The sequence below is a fragment of the Mustela putorius genome, unplaced genomic scaffold (assembly GCF_011764305.1).
Source record: "Mustela putorius furo isolate JIRA1106 unplaced genomic scaffold, ASM1176430v1.1 tig00000508_pilon_pilon_pilon, whole genome shotgun sequence".
Lineage (NCBI taxonomy): Eukaryota > Metazoa > Chordata > Mammalia > Carnivora > Mustelidae > Mustela > Mustela putorius.
Genome location: NW_025421402.1, coordinates 15,596,591 through 15,620,072, shown reverse-complemented (window position 1 = coordinate 15,620,072; position 23,482 = coordinate 15,596,591). Strand labels below are relative to the sequence as shown.

Here is a 23,482-nt window from a genome sequence, read left to right as displayed (position 1 = left end):
TTTCTTTCCTATTCTTTACCACTGTGTACTTTGCTAATTCCTATTAATCCTTCAGGAGCTGCTTTAGAGGACGTTTCATTCATGTAATGGAAATTTAAAGGGTACCGAGTCGTTGCTAGTTACTGTTCTGGGGAATGAGGGAACAACAATGAATAAAAGAGGAAAAAAGAAAAAAAGAAAAAAAAAAGCCCCTCCTCTTGTGGAGTTTATGGATATAAAATTAGAGAGGAGACTAATGCTAAAAAGAAAAGTTTAAAAAAATGCAACTTAAGTGTGGATAGAGAAAATAATCATATAGGAAGGGGGTTAGGAAGGACTAAGCTATAGTTTTAGGTAGGGTAGCTAGGAAAGGTTTGCTAACGTTTAAGGAACTATTTGAAAGAGATGAGCAAATAAGCCAGCATGTGTCTGTAGGAATAACATTAAGTAGAGGGAAATGAAAATGCAAAGATTGAGGAAAGTAAGTGCCTGGAGTATTTGAAGAGGTCAATGTAGCTGCAACAGAAAGTACAGGAACATACTAAAAGTAAATAAGCTAGGGATAACAAGGGGCCAGATTTGGTAGGGCTTTGCAGAACTTTAACTTACACAACGTAAAAGTCATTAAACGTATTTTTGCGGAGGAGTGGCACGATCTGCTTTTGTTTTAGCAAGAGTCCTTGGGTTGCTGTCTTGAGAATATACCAAAGGGGAACCTGTACCAAATCAGGGAGGCCACTGCAAAAATCTTGGGGAGGGACGGTGGTGGCAACTTGGGCCAGAGTTGCAGCAAGAGGACTGATGAGCCATGAGTGGGTTATGGATCCATTTTGGAAGTAGAACTTCTGGATTTGCTGGATTGGAAGGACTAGCTGAGAGGCATGAGGGAAAGAGAGGAGTCGGGGAGGATTCTAGTTTTGGGGGCCAAACAACTAGAAGAGAAAAGAGTTGCACGTGGTCCAAGGTGAGGAGAGCTGTGGAAGAAGCAGCATGGGACATAAGAGCAGAGCTCTATTTTGAAACATTTCTGTTTGAGATGCCTAATAGGCTTCCAAGAGGAGATGTTGAATAGAAAGATACATGTAAAGATCTAGTTTAGAAGTCTAAGAGATAATCACTTAGAAGTAATCAACCCAATGATGTTACTTAAAGCACTGAGATAAGACGATATTGTTGAAGAACTACTTATATATACAGGAAGGAGAGGTGTAAGGATGAGTCTTGGGACACTTCTGTATTTGTAGGTCCAAGAAGAGGATCCTAGCAAAGGACACTGAGAAGATCAGCCTGAGAGATAAGAGGAAATTAAGAGCATTTGATATACTTAGAGCCATGCGACATGTGTGTTTCAAGAAGGAGGGAATGTTGAACTCTGTCAAATGCTGCTGATGGTTCAAATAAGATGACAACTGGGAATTTACTATTTATTTTTAGTCTCATGGAAATCAGGGGCGACCATGATAAGGGAGTTGTTATAATGTGGCAGGCATAACAATATTGGAATGTTAGAGCTTGAGTAGTTGGAGGAATGCTTTAATGGAGTAACTTGGCACAGATGGCAGGACCCGAGTGTGATAAAGAACTATCTTTGGAGGCAGGGTTGCCATGACATATGGATATTAGTGATGTACAGGAGAATGCATCAAATAAGTACACCTACTGAGGAGAAGGGGAGGCAGGTTTCTCCCTTTCAAAGAAAGAGTTATAAATATAAAAAAGAGAGAAACTTAGGATGAAGGGTGTTAGGTTAGAATCGAATTTATTAGTGTAATCTCACTTCATGTGTGTGTGTGTGTGCAAGCATATATATACATAGATATAGAAACAATATAGTAGATGTATCTGTATCTAATATCTTTACCATCTATCATCTATCTATCATCTTCATATTCCCTACTTCTATCCACTGGGGAGAGGGAGGGTCTGGGAGAATAGCAACCAAACAGTATGTGTATACGTAGCAATTCTCTTTGTTTCTCAGTGTCACTCATCACTCAAAAAACCAGAATTTTCGGGTTGGTGGGTGGTTTAGTCAGTTAAACATCTTCCTTTGGCTCAGGTCATGATCCCATGGTCCTGGGAATGAGCCCTGAGTTGGGCTCCCTGCTCGGTGGGGAGCCTGCTTCCTCTCTCTCTCTGCCTGTCTCTCTGCCTACTTGTGATCTCTGTCTGTCGAATAAATAAATTAAAAAAAAAAAAAAAGAAAAACAGGATATGTATACAGTCTTTAAATATCTGCTCACAAAATGTTTATTAATTACAAAGGGAAACTGTATTTTTATAGTGCGGGAGCCTGACAGAAACCAGTTTATTCATATGATTAAAGTTATCACTAATGGAACAAATAGAAATTATATAATACATGATAAAATCTAATGATCACTGAATCTCCTGTATCTAATCATGAGGAAACAGACACAGCCAAATTGATAGGTGATCTACAAAATAACTATAGTTTTCAAAAGTGTTAAGATTATGAAAGTCAAGGAAAGATAGAAGAATTGTTCCAGAACAAAGACTTAAGAATCATAATAATATATGTAACATGTCATTCTGGACTAGATTTTTTTGTTTAATCTGTAAAGGACATTTTTGGAACAATTGGCAAAACTTGATTGGTGTCTGAAGATAAGATAGTAAGGCTGTGTCAATTTTAGTTTTCTGATTTTGATGATTGTATTGTGGTTAGGTAGAAGAATGTCTTTTTTAAGACCAAATACACTATCATATTCAGGGATAAGAGATATGTCAGAAATTCAGTCTCAAATGTTTCAGAAGAAAAAGATACACTGTTTTTGCAACTTACCTGTCATTTTGAGACCGTTTTTTAAAGTAGTAAAAAAAAAAACAAAACACAAAAAAACAAAACCTACTAATTGAACCATATTACAGAGAGAATAAGAATGAGAAAAGAGACACAGGGCAAAGCTCATATAGACAACTCATTTGGGAAGTACCACTGTTGTGGGAACAAGAGAAATAGAGAAGCAGAATTCTAAGATTATTCCTGTTCCTCATGTTTGTCTCTAAGCATTTTATTCATATTTATTTTATTTATTGAAATATTTTTACAGTCCCATTTCCATTACAGATTGTAAATTCCTTGTAGAAAAGACCTGTGTTTCATATACCTCTTATGTGTTGCATACCACTTAGCGTATCGTAATGTGCTCACTAAATATTCAAACTGTAGAACCATTCTCAAAAAAGCTATGTTTGCTTTTTAAAGCTATGGCTTTTAATGAAAGATACGATGATGAGTTTCCTACCTAAACATGGAAAACAAAGTGAGTTGACTTACTTTTAAGGAGAAGAAATTATAACAAATAATTTCTAGGTTTTAGGGTATAAAATACTGAACAGTTACTAGGGTGTTTTACAACTAATTCTAGTTACTTTGGGGAAGTTGTCTGTTTTTTAAAGATAAAATAGAAAAGGGAACCAATGGGATAGTGGGATAATTAAGAGTGTAGAATAGAGTGATCATCGGTGAAGCAAAAGCATTCTTAAATGTGGAATTGTACATGAAATGTTCCTAGCCGGTATCTACAGAGAAAGGGCTGGCTCTATCCCTATGCCGTAGGAAATCAGCAATAAATCAGACCACTTGCTGATTTTCTGTCACGTATCTGTATAAGCTAATAGTTTTGGGTTTTTGTTTGTTTGTTTTTGTTTTTTTAAGAGAGAAAGAATACTTTAATCGTTTGGGAGACCATGGCCATGAGAGTTTCCCATCTAGTCAAGATAGGATGAAGAAAATCACTTATGTTCCTATGTTAAATTTTTAGAGATGGATTCAGTTAGAGGCATGTTTTTACGAGGTTGTAATAAACAGAGAGCTTTAACAGATACGAAGGAGAGACTAGCAAATCCAAAGCATCATACCTAGAGTGAAAATGTAATATGTTGAGGCATAGACCACTTCAAGGGCCTAGCTTGTCTGAGTTACTCAGGAGGAAAGAAAACCAAAGTGTGTGTGTGTGTGTGTGTGTGTGTGTGTGTGTGTGTGTAGGGCACAGGGATGAGATGGGAGGCAATAGGAAGATAGAAGGAGAAGAGAGGAATAAGTGTTACAATAAAATGTATGGGCTCCTGGAAAATGAAAAGTAGAAACAAACAAAGATCTTTGAGGAACTTATCTGTGTATAAAATCATTTCCCTGTAGGATCTTTCATATGGTTAAAGGGAATGAAAATATAAGCAGTTATTCAGTGAATCAAACTAGTTATGGGAATACATATACATTCCAAATATTTGAGGGCAGCCCAAGTGATTAATTTCTGCCAAATCAACCTTCCCTGTATAATTGCCTCAACTCTTTTATTCATATTGTTTGTATAAATGTGGCTCAATAGGGAATATTTAATAGACTAGAGTATTTATAATTATATAAAAATTCATGTTAGTAAACAAGGTCACTCTGCAAAGGTGATGAATCCCTGCATGACATACTTGTCTGTTAGACAACGGTGCCTTTATTGCTTAGAATTGTAACAGTGTAGATTGTGTTGGTAGTTTTATTTTTGGAGTATCAGTTAGTCAATCAATCAATTAATATTTATTGAGCTCCTGCCCAGCACTTAAGGCACGCTCATCAAATTTGCAAATGACACAAATCTTGGAGGATGGTAAATACATTGATGACAGACATAGCGTCCAAAAAGATTTTGACAGCCTGGGGCACTGGGCTGAATCTAACAAGATGAAATGTAACGTGGATAAATAGAAATTTCTGTCCTTGGGTCCATGAAACTAACTGCAGAGATACAAGATGGGACGGATGTGCTTTAAGCAGTGATGTAAGAAAGAAAAGACAGTATTTTAGTGAGTAGTCAGCTCAACTTAATTTATCAGTTTGAGCTCTGTGATGTCATCGCCAACAATCTAGCTTGCAATTTTGGATTATATTAAGGTGATAATCCTGTTTTCAGTTTGGCAAGTCAAATCACATGTAGAGATTGTAGTATTTCTGGAGCCCCATTTTAAGAAGAGAGACCCAAACTATGTTCTATTTAGAATACCACGGAAAAGAAGCGCATTTATCCTGAAGAAGACTTAGGAGGAAATGACATCTTTCTTTGTATCCGTGAGCTTGCACATGGGAAAGGGATTGGGTTTGTTTGGTGTGGTTTCAGTAGTTAGAGCTGGGACCTATGAACTGGCGCTATAAGGAGATATTTTTCAGCTTAATCATTTATAATAGTAAAAGGTGTTCAAAGATGAAAGGTTCCCCACGTCTGCAGAAGGGGGACACTGGAGCACTTAAAACTCAGTGTCCTTATTTTGGAGGTAATAGCACTGTAGAAGGACAATCTGCAAATTCAACGAGGTAACGTAAGTAGAGCATTCAGCACAGTGTCAGGAATATGACAAGTGATTATGTAGTTCATCGGGGTTGTTACCCTTCTCGTTGTGGGAGGTGTTTGACGTGACGTTGGAATCATCACTGTGTGGAGTTCTAGTGGAGACTCACGGATGGGTCTGACACATGAGATGGCTGTTATTTCGAAATGCTAACTGGGTGTAACTGACTAATAAAAATCGGTTTGAACAGCCTCTGGAACCAGTCAACCTTTCCATGTGACCTTGAATAATATAACCTTCTTGTTTTCAGCTTTCTGTGATTGTTTTATTACCTTTAAAATAGAGATATAACAAACCTTCCTTGGATTGTTGTAAGGATAAAAAGAGTAAATACACATAAAAGTTTTAATGCCAATATGCTGATTTTTCTATAAATGTGAACTCTTTTATAATGCTGAAGCAGCTAGGAAAGGATTATTGAAAGATGCAGGACTTGAGATATGTCTTAAAAAGTACTAAAAATTTAGTAAAGCAAAAGACAGTAGCAAGGTTATTCCCATAGAAATAGTTTGGACAAAATATGGAGATGGAATTAAGCACTGTGTGATCATCAGACAGGGCGGAGACTTCTCCAGTTAGATGAAATTGGCTCTGGGTGATTAGTTAGAAATCAAATTGGATAGGATGAGTAAGGAGAAACCTCAGAAGACCTTTGGTTTAGGATAGTAAGCAGTAAGAGGGACATTCCTCATGTGCTCAGGTAAGGGAACAAAACATACCTACGATATTTTAAAATAATCTTTGGAGTTTTCAGAATAAATTGCCTTCCTTATGCTTAAAAAAAATTATGGATGCATTTTTGCTACAGGCTTCGTTAACCTAGAAATAGAAATTCTATTTTAGGGCGATTTCTATTTCAGAAAGTCCAAGACATGTTTCCTCCACAAAGTTTTCCCTTCAGATTTGTATCACAGTAGTTTTATTTCTTCTTATTTTTTTTTTTAAATTTCTTAGTATTCAAAATGATGGTCTTTATATTTGTGTCATCCATCATCATCTTTTGGAAGTGAATTGGAATTCAAGATATGTTGCCAAATCACTTTATATTAAATCTATAAAAAGGGTATTCTTCAAAATTCTTAAAAAGGCTTTGCTTTAAAATGAGACCCATTAAATGAATGAAACTGGTATTTCTGGGAGGCTCGTAAGTTGGTTCTGAAAAGACAAGTCTTACAGGAAAAGCCCAAAATTATATTATATACCATACATGCATGGATTAAGGCACAACTTCTCAAAACAACTCTGTGAAAAAGACAGCAATTTATTAACTGCACACTGAATCAGTACGTAAGTCAAAAACAACTGTCATCATTTATTGTGATGCAAACACTAGTCTATAAAATTATTCATACCTACAAGTCCCTTGGGAGAAAGGATCATGGCTCTATTTTCTTTATTTGTAATTTGTGGGGGCAGTGTGAGTACTGGCTTCCTGCTATATGGAATTAAATTGAAATTAGATGAATATAGGCAACAAGAAAAGGATTTTCTCTGGTGAGGAAGTTAGCCCAGGCATTCTGCATAGTGACTAGCTTCAGTCAGCACTTTCTTCGGTGGTTGGTGGACAGCAGAAGCAGAAAAGCAACAAAGATTTGGTGTTTTAGTGGAACAGGTGCTTGACAGTTACAATAGTCTAGTCTAGGTGGGCTTGATTGTATTTTTTTTCTTGGTAGCTTCTCAGCTATTATATGACTTTCTGGAATTTTGAATTAGACCCCCATCTAATCAGGCATGGAGAAGGGTCAGGGATTCTACTTAAAATAACAACAAAAAACAACTAATAAACTATTGGACTCAAAGGAATGCATACAGACCACAACAGGAACACAAATTTGACCCCCCCCCCAAATATCATTGAAATGAACTATAAAACCCCAAGAGGATGGAGTGTCGAAAATGATCTCCTTCCCTCTATATTTCTGCCAATGTGTCCTTTGAATCTCCTGCGATGGGATTTAAGACTTCTCTACAGCTGCTACTGGCTTTGGCAATTCATTCCTTCAAGCCCCACCAATAAACATGGACAAACTCCTCTAATCCTCCAGGGGCAGAGAATGAGATAGGTATGAAGTTTACTTGAGCAGATCAGAAATTCCACCACATGTGTTCTATTCCTCTAGATAACTGGCAAGGGGATCATCAGAATGAGCTATTGCCAAGAGCTACCTTCGTCTTCACGGTTCCAGTGTGCTGGGGCCCCAGGCCAGAATTGCAAAGCAGTTAAGAGAATCTTGGAATATAAAACATGGTACAGAACACCAAAGAAGATTTAATCTTATTTATAGAAAGGTGGTTGGGAGGGAAGGGGACAACAGAAGAGAGTGGCTTGAGATCATCATTAATCATTTTGTAAGTACCAACCAAGTGAAAACATCCTTCTGGAATTCACTGCAAGTGACACTGAATCCTTCGACTAAGCAAATATGTGATGAGTTGATTTAAAAAAAAAAAAAAGAAAGAAAGAAAGAAAGAAGAAAGAAAAAAAAAAAAAAAAGAAAGAAAAAGGAAGGTCCTGAACTCTTGACTACAGATATAATACAGTGAATATAGAAAATCAAAAACATGCTTTCTATCTGACTCAAAATAAAGGTGCACTTAAACTTGTAAAAGACAACATTTTTATTTGAATGATATGACAGAACTGTCACAGGAGTGTTACCTGCTATAAAGAAAGCCTAAGAATTATTACCTTTATTAGACCAGTGACACTGAGCTTTAGCCATACATTTCTAACTTCTGTCCCTCTACAGAGACAATTTTCTTTTCTTAAATAAACTGTCATGCTAGTGTTAATATATTGTTGGCTCTCTCATGCTCTGAGAATACTGCTGATATAAAACATGTATATGTTAGATTGGTAATAGTATCTTTAGTGTAGCTGACTAGAACAAATGTGTTTCCCTCATGGCTGTGCTAATGTGATAAAGGAAAATTGGCTGTTCATCAGCTTTTGGCTGGGTAAAGACAGTAGAGATGGAACCACATTCTTTTTTATGCATTAATACCATCGAGAACTTTTCACTAGTTATATTTCATGTGCCTGCATGTTGCACAAAGATGTTGTAAAACATGAGATAATGCTACAAATAACAAAGTAGAAAAGCCTGTATCTTTTATAATGATAACAGTCAAACACCAAATGACAGTAACAGGCTGTAAAAAATGGGATGCAAAAAAAAATGCAGTCCTATGACCCAGCTGAGAGGTATATATGCAGGCCCGCAAGGACCTGGTATGTGATTTTAGGTGTTTATGTCAAGGCTTTGTTTTATAATTAAGTAAAATGTAACATGGGGTCAGTAGACTTAGAGAAGTACATGGTTTTAATAAAAGCAGATTAGATACTATGGAGAAAAGTTATATGGAATAACTTCTTGAAGAATTACTATTCCCAAGTAATTATGTTGTTAACTTCCAGGATTGGTTGATTGGTTAGTTGGTTGGTTTGGAGAGAGAGGGCTGTTGAAAAGTGTTCTAAAGACATTTGCTTACTCACATATGATCTAAAGATGTTGGAGAATGGTTTATTTTCATCAATTACCATGAGGAAGTTTTAATAGAACAGCATTTTGAATGCTATGATTTGATGTATTTTTTTTTAATTTTTTATTTTTTATACACATTTATTTTTATCCCCAGGGGTACAGGTCTGTGAGTCACCAGGTTTACACACTTCACAGCACTCACCAAAGCACATACCCTCCCAATGTCCATAATCCCACCCCCTTCTCCCAAACCCCCTCCCCCCAGCAACCCTCAGTTTGTTTTGTGAGATTAAGAGTCACTTTAATTAAAGTGTTAGCATCGAAACTTTCGATTGCAAGACATTGTAATTCCTTCTTTCCCCATCCCTACTCCAACCCTCCTGTTTTGTTTGCCATTTCAGCCTCTTTGCCACAGCACCAATTCCTTGTACGTTCAAGTTAAAAGCACTTGAACAGGACTTTGTCGAGATTAAAGTTAGTATCAAACAGCCCATCAGTTTACTCAGAAATATATTCAGTCATTGAAGATTTTCTATTAAGTAGTCTGCATAACCATTTGAACTGGCTATTCAGGTGTCACTGCACACCAATAAAATTTTGTAACTTCATAATTTTACAATTAGAGTGTAATTGAGGGGTCATCTAGCCACAACTCATGGAACAAATCTGGTTGGTTGAATGTTTTATTATTTTATTTTTCATGTTTTTAAAGGTTTTATTTATTTGAAAGAGAGAGAAGTAGAACATGAACGAGGGGTGGCAGGTAGGGAGATGGAGATGCAGGCTCCCTTCTGAGCAGGGAGCCCATTATGGGGTTCCATCCCATGACCCCAGAATCATGACCTGAACCAAAGGCAGGTGTTTAACTGACTGAGCCACCCAGGCTACCCTGTCAAATGGTTTAGTAAAATTTCCCTGGAACACATCCATGCTTGTTCTCTGCTTTCCTACTACAGTAGCAGAGTTGAGCAGTTGTAACCTGGAACATTTGGGCCACAAAATAAAATCGCTTGGCTTGCAGATAAACAATGTTTATTCTCTACCTGTTTACAGAAAAAGTTTGTTGATCTTTGATGTGGAGTTGTTAGTTGTCTGATTAATTAGCCTAGAATATTATTGTTAAATTTTTATATTCTGTATTGGAGAAGTACCAATGAATATCACCAACTATGGTACCAACACTAATAGAAGAAATATTTATAAGATTCATTTTATATTAGCAACTTAAACTGAATTATATCCATATGTTATACGTTTTTGGTGTATCTAGATTTGAATATTTCTGCCTTTTGTATTTATTTCTGTTTATTTCCAAATATGGTTATAACAAATTTAACCAGTATCTAAACTTATGAAGTCATGGCAGCCAGAGCTGTTTAAATATATGGGACAAATAATTATATATACCTGTGAATTCCCTGGTAGATATCACAGCATAAAACTAAAATATGTAGGTTCATATCTAGATATATAAACACAGAGATATATCATCGAGCCGTTAAAATAATTTGCTTTCATTCTTTTCCAACTGAAGAAAGTAGTGAAGTAGGAAATTAACTCGAGAGAGACTGCTGAAATGTAGTTATTATGAAATACAAGGTTACACACTTAAAATAATAATGGTGATAATTTCTTACAGGTGCATCAGACAAAGATCAGTTTCTTCATCAATGGTTTGGAGGAGGATAATACAGCATTTGATGCAAGAACTCTAAGTGGTTCAATTATAGATTTTGCCTCTGGTACTACTCAAATAGGACAGAGTTCAAATGGTAAGTTTCTGACTTCAGGAAATTATTTATTTTATCCAATTACAGTATTCCTAAAGAAAGTGTCAAAAATAATATATATTTTTTTAAATATCTAGGTTTATTTGTTTTCTGGGGTTGCTGCCACAAATTGGCAGTAACTGGGTGGAAGCTTATTAAAGCAGAAATTTGTCCTCTTCCCACAGTTCTGGAGCCTATGAATCTGAAATGAAGGGTTTGCAGTAATGTTTTTCTCTGAAGGTTCCTCCAGATCCTCCCTTTTTGGGCCTCCCCTTTGGATGGCTTCTGGAAATTCATGGTGCTCCTTGGCTTGTAGCTGCACAGACCTGATCTTTGCCTCTAAGTTCACCTGACCTTCTCCTCTGAGTTCTCTTCTCTCCTCTTCCCTTCTCTTCTCTTCAGGAGGACTTGTGGTTAAATTTAGCATCCCCCTCCCCCTCCCAATCCTATATGCTTTCCATTCCAAATCCTTCATTACATATGCAAAGACCCTATTTCCAATATGGTCACAGTCACAGGTTCCAGGTGGACATATATTTTGGAGGTCACTATTCAACCCGCTATACGAGGGAAACTTTAAAATCAAACTGTAACCTATTAAGATCAATTTTTAAGTAAGAACAATACATGATAAACTATATTTTCTCAATTTTTTGGTTTGAATTTTAAAGTAGGATTTAGAGAAGTAGAGACTGAAAAATAATATTCAACAATAATAACCTGGATTTATGGTGTTCATATCTTCCCACCATAAAAGCAGACCATATAGGTTTAAAAAAAGATATTATATACTACATCCTGAATAAAAACAGAAACTGAATTTAGAATTATCTTGAAATAATTAGCACAATTGTCTATATATTGCCTATACTTTAAAAATGGAATTGTTCTTTTATGATATTAAATAATAAATACTCATTATAAGAAAATTCAACCAATATAGAACTCTGTGAAATAGAGAATATTTTACATTTTTCTACCTTTGTAGATACAGTTAATTTTTTATACCCTTCCAGAATTTTAGTACATATCTCTGGAGATACGGTTATAAATATAATTTTCCAAAAATGAAATTATAATACATATGCTTTCTCTGAGCCCTCTAAAAATAAATACTTCCCCTCCAAATGTTATGGACAATATTCCATGTTAATATGCCTCCTCGTTTAAAATGGCTGCATTGTGCACAATTCTGTAGCTGTAATAAGAGCTTTAAAACAAGATCCTATTCATGAGCATTTAGATTATTCTTTATATTTCAATATTATTAGCAGTTATTTGCCAGAAATAATTATATATGTCTATGTTTCTATAGCCCTGTGTCTATATCTGTCTACTACATGCATACACACATATATACCTACCTATGCATTTGAGCAATTGTCTGCACAGTTCCTTAACACCTTAAACTTTGGTCTGCCTGAATTCAAATCCCATCTCTCTACTCAGTAGCCATATGATTTGGAACAACTTTTCAATAACTAAAATGTAGTAGCCACAAATTTAATTTGTGTGTATTTTAAGTTTTTATCTTAATTCTACTTAATTAACATACCCTGTTATATTCGTTTCCGGTGTATAATATAGTGATTTAACATTTTCATGAATCACCCCGTGCTTACCACCACAAGTGCTCTCCTTGATCCCCATCATCTGTCTAATTCATCCCCTTACCCCCTACCTTCTGGTAACCATCATTTTGTTTTCTATAATTAAGAGTCTGTTTCTTGATTTGCCTCTCTATCTTATTTTTCTTTTTTTTTTTTTTTTTTTTGCTCATTTGTTGTGTTTCTTAAATTCCACATATGAGTGAAATCACATGGTATTTGTCTTCCTCTGGCTGACATATTACACTCAGCATTATGCTCTCTAGTTCATCCATGTCGTTGCAAATGGCAAGATTTCATTCTTTTTATGGCTGAATGGTATTCCACTCTGTGGGTGTGTGTGTATGTATGTGTGCACACATGATGAATTTTTCCCTTCATCAATCAGTGGACACTTTGGCTGTTTCCATGTCTTGGCTTTTGTAAACAATGCTGCTATAAACATAGGGTGCCTGTATCCTTTTTTTTTTTTTTTAAGATTTTATTTATTTGACAGAGAGAGATCACAAGTAGGCAGAGAGGCAAGCAGAGAGAGAGAGAAAGAGAGAGAGAGAGAGGCAGGAGGGAGCAGGCTCCCTGCCCAGCAGAGAGCCCAATGTGGGACTCAATCCCAGGACCCTGAGATCATGACCTGAGCTGAAGTCAGAGGCTTTAACCCACTGAGCTACCCAGGCATCCCTTGCATGTATCCTTTGAATTGGAGTTCTTGTATTCTTTTAGTTTCCCCAAATTTAAAATGATAACGATGACATTACAGTTCCATTGTGAGGATCAAATGAGACTATGTATTTTTTTTTTTAAAGATTTATTTATTTATTTGACAGAGAGAGATCACAAGTAGGCAGAGAGGCAGGCAGAGAGAGAGAGAGAGAGGAGGAAGCAAGCTCCCTGCTGAGCAGAGAGCCCGATGCGGGACTCGATCCCAGGACCCCGAGATCATGACCTGAGCCGAAGGCAGCGGCTTAACCCACTGAGCCACCCAGGCACCCTGAGACTATGTATTAAGTACATACATTAAAAAGCATTACTGATTTTCCAGAATCTGGCAACTGTGTTTGCTGAAAACTTAATGATATTCTTTGATCAACAGAAGTTCTTCATTTACTAATTTTTCTTTTATACTTAGTATTTTTTATGTCCTGTTTAGGATATCTTTGCGAACCCTGATCTCATGGAGATATTCTTTCTACAATTTAATTAGAAATGTCATAATTTAACCTCTCAAATTTAGGTCTGTTTTCTATCTGAATTTATTTTTGGGTGTGGTACAAGGTAGGGGTCAAGATTCATTTATTATTTCTCACCTGAATTTTTAACTGACCCAGAACATTTCATTAAACAGATAATTTCTTCACTACCCTGCAGTACATGGTAACTGCAACAGACCATATACCATGTATGTGGAGATGGGTTTGTTCCTGAGCTATTTTGTTCCAATGATTTTTTTTGCCCACACTTGAGTCAAAATATTTAGTTTTCATAGCTGTAATTTTATAGAAGTCTTAAAATATGAAAGTATTTAATTTTTGAATTGTTTTTCCTTTTAGTATTTTTTTGGCTATTATATGAATTTTAGAAGTGGTTTTACAGTTTTCACAAAAATTCTGCTGAGATTTGAATCATTAACTCAATTTTGGGAAAATGGGCATCTATATGATATCAGATCTTCCAATCAATGAATCTAATGCATTTCTTAATTTCTTCCAACATTGTTAATTTTTGGCCAGAAGTCTCACTCATTTGTAAGACTTACTTCTATGTATGTTGGTTCTTTTTTCATGCAATTATATGGAGTATTGTTTTCAAACTTCATTTTCTATTATATAAAAGTATCATCAATTTTTATACTGACCTCATTAAATTTTAATTCTAATAGTTACATAGCCCTATCAGTTGTATATAGCAGACATTCAATTTTTTTTCAGATACTTTCAATAAATGCATAAATGATCATGGCTTTGGAGTTGTCATGTGGATATTTATAGATGTTATTAATTTTGAAGTAATGTAAAATTTCAATTTGTATTCCCTTATGGCCTGAGTTGTCTAATTGTGATCTAGTTTATTAAAAAAAAAAAAAAGGTGTGTATTTTTGATATTCAAAATACATTCTAAAACTCTGTGGTTAAATTTCCTATCTTTGGTGTCAAAAAACTTAGAATTAAATCCAATCCCATTGTGTGCCTTTGATGAAAATATGTATCCTTTGTAAATCTCAGGTTTCTGACCTACGAAATGATGTTTTAATAAATAGTTGATAGGACTATAACAAGAATTATCTGAGATCATGTGTGGGTAAAATACGTTGCTTACCTTATAGTAAATGTTCAGTGGGTGGCAGCTATTATTAACCTCTTTGAACACCTATTTTCTTATAAGTGGGGATAATGATATCTTTCTACAGGATTGTTGAGATATCTGAAGACAAATGCCTAGACATAACTCTATTTTAATTTGTATATGTTCTTCGATCAAACTAAACTTATGTGAAGAAGTAATTGAAGGAAACTATATATTTAGAAACTGGGTTTGAGTAATTAGTGTATTGGAGAATTTTATAAAGTACTCTGCATACAGAATCTCTTAATAAAACATTAAATCTTGTGAGACTTATTTCAATATTTAATCCCCATTAGTACATCTAAAAGTGTTTTATTGCACCAAATGTTCCTCAAAATATCTGAAAGTGCTATAAATTAGTCCGCTATGCACTGTGGGGTTGAAATGACTTGATTCTATTTTTCTTCAGTACACTAAATGTTGAATGAGTGCTGCAAAAGGACAGTGTGGACTGAATATGATATTTGTTTTTAAACTGTGTAAAAATAAATGTAACTTCTGACTAGAAAGCACATCATTAGAAAAGGGTTTATTTCAAATGTTGCTTAGTTTTTATGACAGTTTTCTCCTTATTGGGGCATCAGAGTGCTACAAGGGAAAGGGTATTTTAAAATAATTTTTGTCTTTATTCTATCAATTTATAGGTACAGTTGTACCTACTGTATCTTTTCTCTAATTAGAGATGGCATATAGACTGGCTCATTACTTCTGCCTAATGAGCCAGGCTCCATGCCACCTCTCTAATCAGAAAAGAGATAGGTACAGAATGTTCCCGTGGACTTATTATAAATCATTTTCTTTCTCGTGCTTGCTCCCTTTTTTTTAATCAAAAAATTAAGTCACTGTCCTCCATACTTTTGTCCATATCCAAGATGGTTTCATTCAGGAGAGGTAATTGTGCAGGAGATTACTGCGAGCTGAATTAAGGGTGCTCTCATGCAGGGCCAGGCCGGCTGTCTCTGCTTCGGAATAGACACTGCCTCAAACCCAGGCATAGCAAATTAAGGCCTATATGAGATCAAGATGTCTTTCCTCTCCTTTCTCCGCTTGGGTTTAAGTTGTTTCCCTGCTTCTGTACCCAGGAAGAGACGACTTTTCACATGCGTATTGGCTTGCTACAGAGCTTTGTGTGTGTGTGGGCTGGGGGGAGCTTCTCATCTCTAACTATCATAACTTTCTAAAAAAATATGTTGCCAATGACACATTTGTCTTGCTGCAGGCGCTATCTTTGCCTCCTGTAGGATATTAATCAATGACCAGAGAAATGCTGTTTAATTTGGTTGGGCTGATTTTTTAATATGCAAATAGAAACACCTTAGACCATCTCTATCAACTGGTATGTGTCAGTTCTTTCTTAGAGCACTTTCTTCTAGGGCAGGTTAATTTAAATGCCTCCAGTTGGGCATAAATCCTAGAGGCAATAAACATGTAATTATAATCTCTAATTTCACTGTGGTATAAACTATAACAGCTGCCCAAATTTTGGGTTTAAAAATATAAAATTATATGAATCAAACCTTTTTAGGGCTTCTTCTGAACTCATTCATCAGCTGAGTTCTAATTTCCTTATGTTATGTATTTAAAGATGTGAAGCACTTTCTTAGGAAAGCAATTGGACATTAAAGAATCAACAAGATTTGTTGTTTATCTGAGAAAGTGAACACACAGGAAATAAAAGAATAATCATCTTAAAGCTAACACCAACTTCTTTTCCCTTCCATGTTTTCTGCCGTGTGTTGTGTATTAATTCATCTGCTTGTTTTTGTTTGTTAGTTGAAATACTACTTTTAACTTCTGCTGGCATTCCATAGGTTAACATGTGTAAGTTCAGCTAGGTATAGAAGACAGGAGAGGAAAATATCGAAGTATCTGGCATTTTCCTTGCAGTTCAAATTATGATAAAATTTTTCTGAGAGAATTCTTTTGGAAATAGATTAAAGAAGAAATTAAAAATACATAAATTGGTTAATTAAGGCAGGCTAATGGAATAGAAGAATACTACAGAAACATGGCATATATGATTGAAGAGGAGTTTAATGAAAGATTGAGGTGGTGTTTCAGATTGTCCTAGAGAAGAAGACATCTAACAATAAATCAGGACAATTGGCTAACAATGTTACAAAAATTAAAAAAAAAAAAAAAAAGTGCATGTCTTCCAACCATACTAAAAAAAAAAAAAAAAGGCAGATGAGTTAAAATTTAAATGTAAAGAACATAATCTGAAATAGTGGAGGAAAATGGGAGCAAATGTTTCTACAATCCTGGCGTATTGAAGACATTTATTACATGATATTGTGGCCAGAAATACTGAAGGAAAATATTAAAAACATTGGACTAACAAACTGAGAATTTAAAACTCAAACAACACAACATTTTGTACTTAGTTTGGCAAGGAATAAAAAAGAGATGACATTAGTGTAGGAAAAGTTTAGAATAATCTGGCAAACTATAAAAAGTAAATATGAGAACACTACTTCATCCAAGATTTGTACTTCCGGGGTATATCTCAAGAATATAAGTAGAGAAGGTCTTAAATATATATATATATATATATATATATATATATATATATATATACATACATACACTCAAAAGTGTTCATTGTAGAATTAAAATAGCAAATAACTGGAACCAATTTAAAAATTCAAAAAGGCGTTGATTGAGCAAATTTCAAATTATACCTAGTGGAAAAAGTATGTACAACTAAGAGAAAGGAAATATGTCTATTTGTAGAGACATGGCTACAGGTTCATAGTGTGTTATTACACGAAAAAGCAAGTGCGTAATATAATATACTCTAAATTGAGCATGGGTTGACAAAACATAAATCTACACTGGACATTTAAGTTATTGTACATACAAATTATTATTGCTGTAATAATTATTGTCTAAGAAGCAAGGCATGAGATTTAGAATTAAATAGACAGGGATTTGAATCCCAGCTCTGCTTCTTAAAAGCCAAGTGACCTTGGCAAGGAATTTCACTTCTCAATCCAATTTCCTGGTATGTCTTCCTAAATTTTCTAATTTGTCATGTGTATACATAGTTTTCAAAGTACATGTAAAACTTATAAATAATAGTTACTTGGTTCATGTTAGGTACTTAATAAAATGTTGCTGTCATAAATATTAATGTTAATATTGTTAATTTAGATATTAAGTATATTGATTTTGGGAAATTTAAGCATTTTTAAATAATTATCATTAACAGTGTTTCATTTTTTGGCTCAAAGTCAAAATTTTCCTGAGTGCAGAGGGATAAGATATTAAATTTAGAGTAATGATGTGCTAGGTGTTTGAAAGTACAGTAATTTGTGTAGGAAACCCCATGAAATAATTTCTTTTTTTTTTCTGTAAAGATTTGACCTTTCTGATATACTTCATTGTTTTCTGAAAACCCTATACTCCTCCTGCTGTTATTTCTCTTTAACCTGAAGAGCTTCCTTTTCCACTTTTTTATAATTTAGTCAGGGGGAAACAAACTCAAGTTTTGTGAAAATGTCATTAGTTTATCTCTGTTTTTGAAGGATACTTTCACCAGATATAAAATTGATAATTGTTATTTTTTTCAACACCTTAAGGTATTTTGATTTATTGCCCTCTAGCCTTCATGTTTCTGGTGGGAAATCAGCTGACTTCTGATTCTGATTATGATTATTAAGATTATTCTTATTCTTATTCTGATTATGATTCCTATCAGTGTTCTCTTGTATGTGGTATGTTGTTTTTCTCTTGCTGCTTTCAAGATTTCCTCTTTGATGTTAACAGTTTGACTAAGTTGAGCCTATGTGTAGTTTTTATTATATTACCCTGGTTGAGGTTTGATCAGAGTCTTAGATGTGTAAGCTGATGTTTTCATTAGATTTGAAGGTTCTTGGTAATTACCTCTTTAAACTTTTCTTTCCTTTATTCCATTTTCTATCTCCTTTTCCTTTTGAACTTCAGTTAAATTTATTTTAGAGCACTGGATATCATCCCACAGGTCCAGAGCATTTTTGTTTGTTTACCTGTTTTTGTCTTCCCTACTCTTGTCTTGGTGTTTCTCTTTGCATATTTTGTTTTGCCCTGTCCTGAAATGCACTGATCATTTTTCTCTTTTTTATCTAGGTTACTGTTAAGCCTATGTAGAAAATTCTTTTCATCTTTTCATTCATTCATTTTTAATATCATACTTTTCATTTCCAGCATTCCCATTTGGTTCCCTTCTTTTGTAAATTCTATCTCTCTATCCAAATTTCCCCATCTACTTACACATTCTAGTCATTCTCCACTTCCACTAGATCTTTTGGTATTTTTATCTTAGGCATGTTCAAGTCCTTATTTGATAATTTCAATGTCTGGGCCATGTCTGCATCACTGTCTATCAATGGCTTCCTCTCTTAACAATGGGCCACATTTTCTTCATGTGTCTGAAAATACTTTTGTGCTAGATATTTTGTATATAGGACTAGAAACACAGTGGGTAATATTTACTCAAGAAAATGTTACTGCTGGTTTTGTCAGGCTTCTAAAGAGAGAAAGAGAGAGAGAATGTTGGGGGGAAATGAGTAGGAGAAGAACAGCATCAAACTGATTTGAAGTTGATCTGGATGTGGGCTTTATTACAGTTTCATTATTATGTCATTCACCACTGGTTTCAGATGTTTGAAGATAAGAGTCTGCATGGGTGCAGATTCACTGTGTGGTTGGGTTCTTTAGAATTCTATACTCTCTATCCAGATTAGTATGGTGCACTGTCCCACCTCTTGCTTTCTCTTATGGAGTCAAGCAATCCTGGTGTCCCAACTCTTCTGTGAAAGTCTTGTTACTTTGTAGACTTTAATTCATTTACACTGTGCTTTACTTTCTAATGGGTTAAAAAATAATTTTATAGGGGCACCCGGATGGCTCAGTTGGTTAAGCATCTGCCTTTGGCTCAGGTCATGATCAGGGTCCTGGGATCCAGTCCCACACTGGGCTCCCTGCTCAGCTGGGAGTCTGCTTCTCTCTCTCCCTCTCTGCTCTCACTCTCTCTGTCAAATAAATAAATAAATAAAATCTTTTAAAAATAATTGTATAGCTTATGTGACATATTTTGATTGTTGCTTATTTCTATTTTTTTAAAAAGTTTTTATTTATCCATTCATCTGTTGATGGACATCTAGGTTCTTTCCATAGTTTGGCTAATACTATGCAGCCATCAAAAGAAATGAAATCTTGCCATTTGCGACAACATGGATGGAACTAGAGCGTATCATGCTTAGCGAAATAAGTCAAGCAGAGAAAGACAACTATCATATGATCTCCCTGATATGAGGAAGTGGTGATGCAAAATGGGGGCTTAAGTGGGTAGGAGAAGAATCAATGAAACAAGATGGGATTGGGAAGGAGACAAACCATAAGCGACTCTTAATCTCACAAAACAAACTGAGGGTTGCTGGGGGGAAGGGGGTTGGGAGAAGGGGAGTGGAGTTATGGACATTGGGGAGGGTATGTGCTTTGGTGAGTGCTGTGAAGTGTGTAAACCTGGCGATTCACAGACATGTACCCCTAGGGATAAAAATATATGTTTATAAAAAATAAAAAGTTAAAAAAAAGTTTTTATTTATTTGAGAGAGATAGACTGGAGTGAGAGAGAGCAAGAGTAGGGAGGCGAGGGAGAAGCAGGCTCCCTGCTGAGTGGGGAGCCTAATGCACAGCTCTATCCCAGGACCCTAGGATTATGACCTGAGCAGAGGACAGATGTTTAAGTGATTGAGACACCCAGGCACCCCACAAATTTCTATATCTTAATCTCAAGTTGAAGTCCAGACACTATTGTAATATCTCATGGAACTTTTCTAGTATTAATGGAACATTTCAAAGAAAATGGATATGTTGTTAGTTGTTATTTTTCCATCAATTTTTTTTCTTGACTGACTCCCACTTTCCACCGGACAATGTTTTGTTTCTTTGCTCCTCTTTTAACGCAAAACTCCCTCAAAGTTTTGTCAATGATAGCTGTCTTTAATTCTTCTTTCCCAATTCTACTGTCTGCAGTCAAGCTTTAGCTCACCACTATAAACTATACTTGCCAAATCTCTGTTGACCTTGACATCATAAACTAATAGTTAATTTCACATCTTTATCCTATTTGACCCATCAACATCATTTAATGAGTTGAGATCACTACTTCCTAGGTATACTTTCTTCACTTGGCATCTAAGACCGCATTATCTCTTGGCTTGCCTCTGAGTTTCTACTTACTACTTCTCAATTTGATTTCCTGATTCCTCTTTATCCATTTAACTTCTTAATATTGGTATCCCAGTCCTCACACCTTGGCTCTCTTCCCAAGTCTATATACATGCATTTACTTAAACATCACCTCCAGATTAACAGTTTTAAATATCATCTAAATGGCGTGAGTTTTAAATTAAAATCTACCTTCCTTCCTTCTTCCCCCAGCCTCTTCCCTAAGTTCCCAACTGCTGCATCAGGCCATCTCAAATGTCCATTTGGATGCTTAATTTATATGTGAAACTTATTTTTTCACAAACTGGACTTCTGATTTTTTAGACTTCTCACGTTGACCCAAACACTTCCATAATCCTCCTTTCTCAGGTAAGGGCAATTTTATTTTTCCACTAATTCAGAACAAAAAATTGGAGTCATCCTTTCAGTTCTTCTCACATGTGATATGTTATGTGCCAGAAGAGTCCTGTTTATGTTACTTTCAAAATATATCTAGATCTTGATTCCTTCTCATCACCTCTACTAGAATCATCAAAGTCCAGGGCATGGTTGCTGCTTTTGCCTGGATTACTGCAAAGTCTTTTAACTGCCTCCACTTTGGTCCGCCACTTTATTCGCAACACAGTAGCCAGGGTTGTTCTATTACACATGAGTCAGACCACATTACTTCTCTGTTCGAAATGCTCTATAATTTTCCTACTTCACCAGAGTGAAGGCCATTATTTTTAAGACGGCCTATAAGACCTACATGATCTGAATACAGTTACTTTTCTGGCTTTACTATTGCTATCATTTCTTGTGTTCAATTTGTCTCATGAAAACTGGTGTTGTTGCTATTTCTTGAATATGTGAAGCACACTTCTGTGTTAGGGTTTTTGCAATATTCACTATTCCTTTAGTCTGAAAGTCTTTATCTCCTGATATCCACAGGATTGGCTCCCTCTCTTATTTGAGTCTGCTCAAATATCCCTTTCTTAATGAAATCTTCCCTACCACCTTGTTTAAAATTGTAAATACCAGTTAACCATTTTTGGTCCTCATTATGCTCTTTTTTTTTGTCCTCCCATGCACTTACCATTTTAACGTATTATATAAGTTACTTATCATTTTTGTTGTATATGCATGTTTTAACCTCTAGAATGTAAATTCTGTAAAGATGGGGACTTTTTGTTTATATTGTTCACTGATGTATCCTGAAAGTCTGGAAGATCTCCTGTCCCATGGTAGCATTCAGTAAATATTTGCTGTTTGCTCAGTAAATGGAGTAGGAGGATCTAAAGGGTAGAGCTTATGGGTACAGCTTAAGTTAGTTTGTCAGCCTTACCTCTCTGATAATGCTCCAGAAGTGATATGTAATGGACTTATTTTGTTCATTAGAACATAAAATGTTGCAAAGCAGTAGTTGAGCAGACACTGTGATTAAAGGAGAAGAAGGAGTCAAAGATGTATCTTAAAAGGAAATTGGGTACATGGTACACATGTGTGGTGGGGAAGAGGAAGGGAGAAGAAAAAAAGAGGGAAGGGTTAATGGAGGAGAGGAGATGAGGGAAGGGAAAGCATAGTGAGTAAGCTTAGGGGCATGAGCATTGATTATTTGAGACAGAAAAGGAATATCCTAGTAGAAGTGACAAAAGGTCATTTGAAACAGGTGGCTGGATTTGAGGATTGATCTAGGGTTAATGATACAGAAGTAAGAATATTCCTTATAGAGGTTATTTTTGAAGTTCTAGCAGCAGACAGAATTCTTGAAGGAGAGAAATATAGAAAAAAGGGCTACAGATAGAAAGGATGGTGATAAAGAGGAGAGGCAACTGAGGAGATACAGATGTGGTCTAGAAGGGTTGTGATATTAGAGGGCAAGTGAAGAACATTTCAAGATGTTCTTCAATAATATCAAGCAGCAGAATGTTAAGGAGAAGAAGTTATAAAACTGAAACTAACACCTAGGGTGGCCATCAAGAGTGCACTTGCAGTCTAGGGATAGAGAAGAGGGATGTAGATCATTTACAATGAGACTGAACAATACAGAAAAGGAGGTTTTGAGCATAGATATTGGAGAAAGCTGGTTCTGAAGAGAAGGAACGGGATTGATTGAAGTGAGCATAACATTAGTTTCTATTTTCTGGTGGTTGTTTACCACCTTTGAATATTTTATGGCCATCTGTTGATTCTTCAGGCTGACAACTTTCTTTTTACTGATTTAAATAATGGTTCTGGAGGTGAATTTTCAAACTTTCTTTGTTTTTAAAAGATTTTATTTCTTTATTTGACAGAGAGAGATCACAAGTTGGCAGAGAGGCAGGCAGAGAGGTGAGGGAAGCAGGCTCCCCGCTGAGCAGAGAGCCCAATGTGGGGCTCAATCCCAGGACCCAGGGATCATGATCTGTGCCTAAGGCAGAGGTTTTGACCCACTGAGCCACCCAGGCGCCCCCATCAAACTTTCTTAATTCAAGAAATTTTATAATAGTGCATGTATAATGAATTTGTATAATAATACCTGTATTAATTGTATGTGATTGTACATGGAATGCTTGTTTTTTGTTATTGTCTGCAGTGATGGTTTCATTTGGAGATGTATTTCCTTATTTGTTCCATAACAATGGGAGTATAGTCTTATCCTTTGCTATTGGTGTATATTCTTATCCTTTGCTAATGGTGCCTCAACATTAACAATAGCAACAAAACTGGAAAAACAACATTTCAGGGTTTTTTTTTTGTTTTTTGG

At 35.6% G+C, this 23,482-nt stretch overlaps 1 protein-coding gene across 1 annotated transcript in view; it reads left to right on the top strand.

The window, feature by feature from the left end:
* Positions 1-23,482, top strand: part of USH2A (usherin) — a 681,643-nt gene that overhangs the window by 29,823 nt on the left and 628,338 nt on the right. Inside the window, exon 3 of the mRNA XM_045081155.1 lies at positions 10,468-10,600. Coding sequence (XP_044937090.1) covers positions 10,468-10,600 — 133 coding nt within the window. The remainder of the gene's footprint in view (positions 1-10,467; positions 10,601-23,482) is intronic.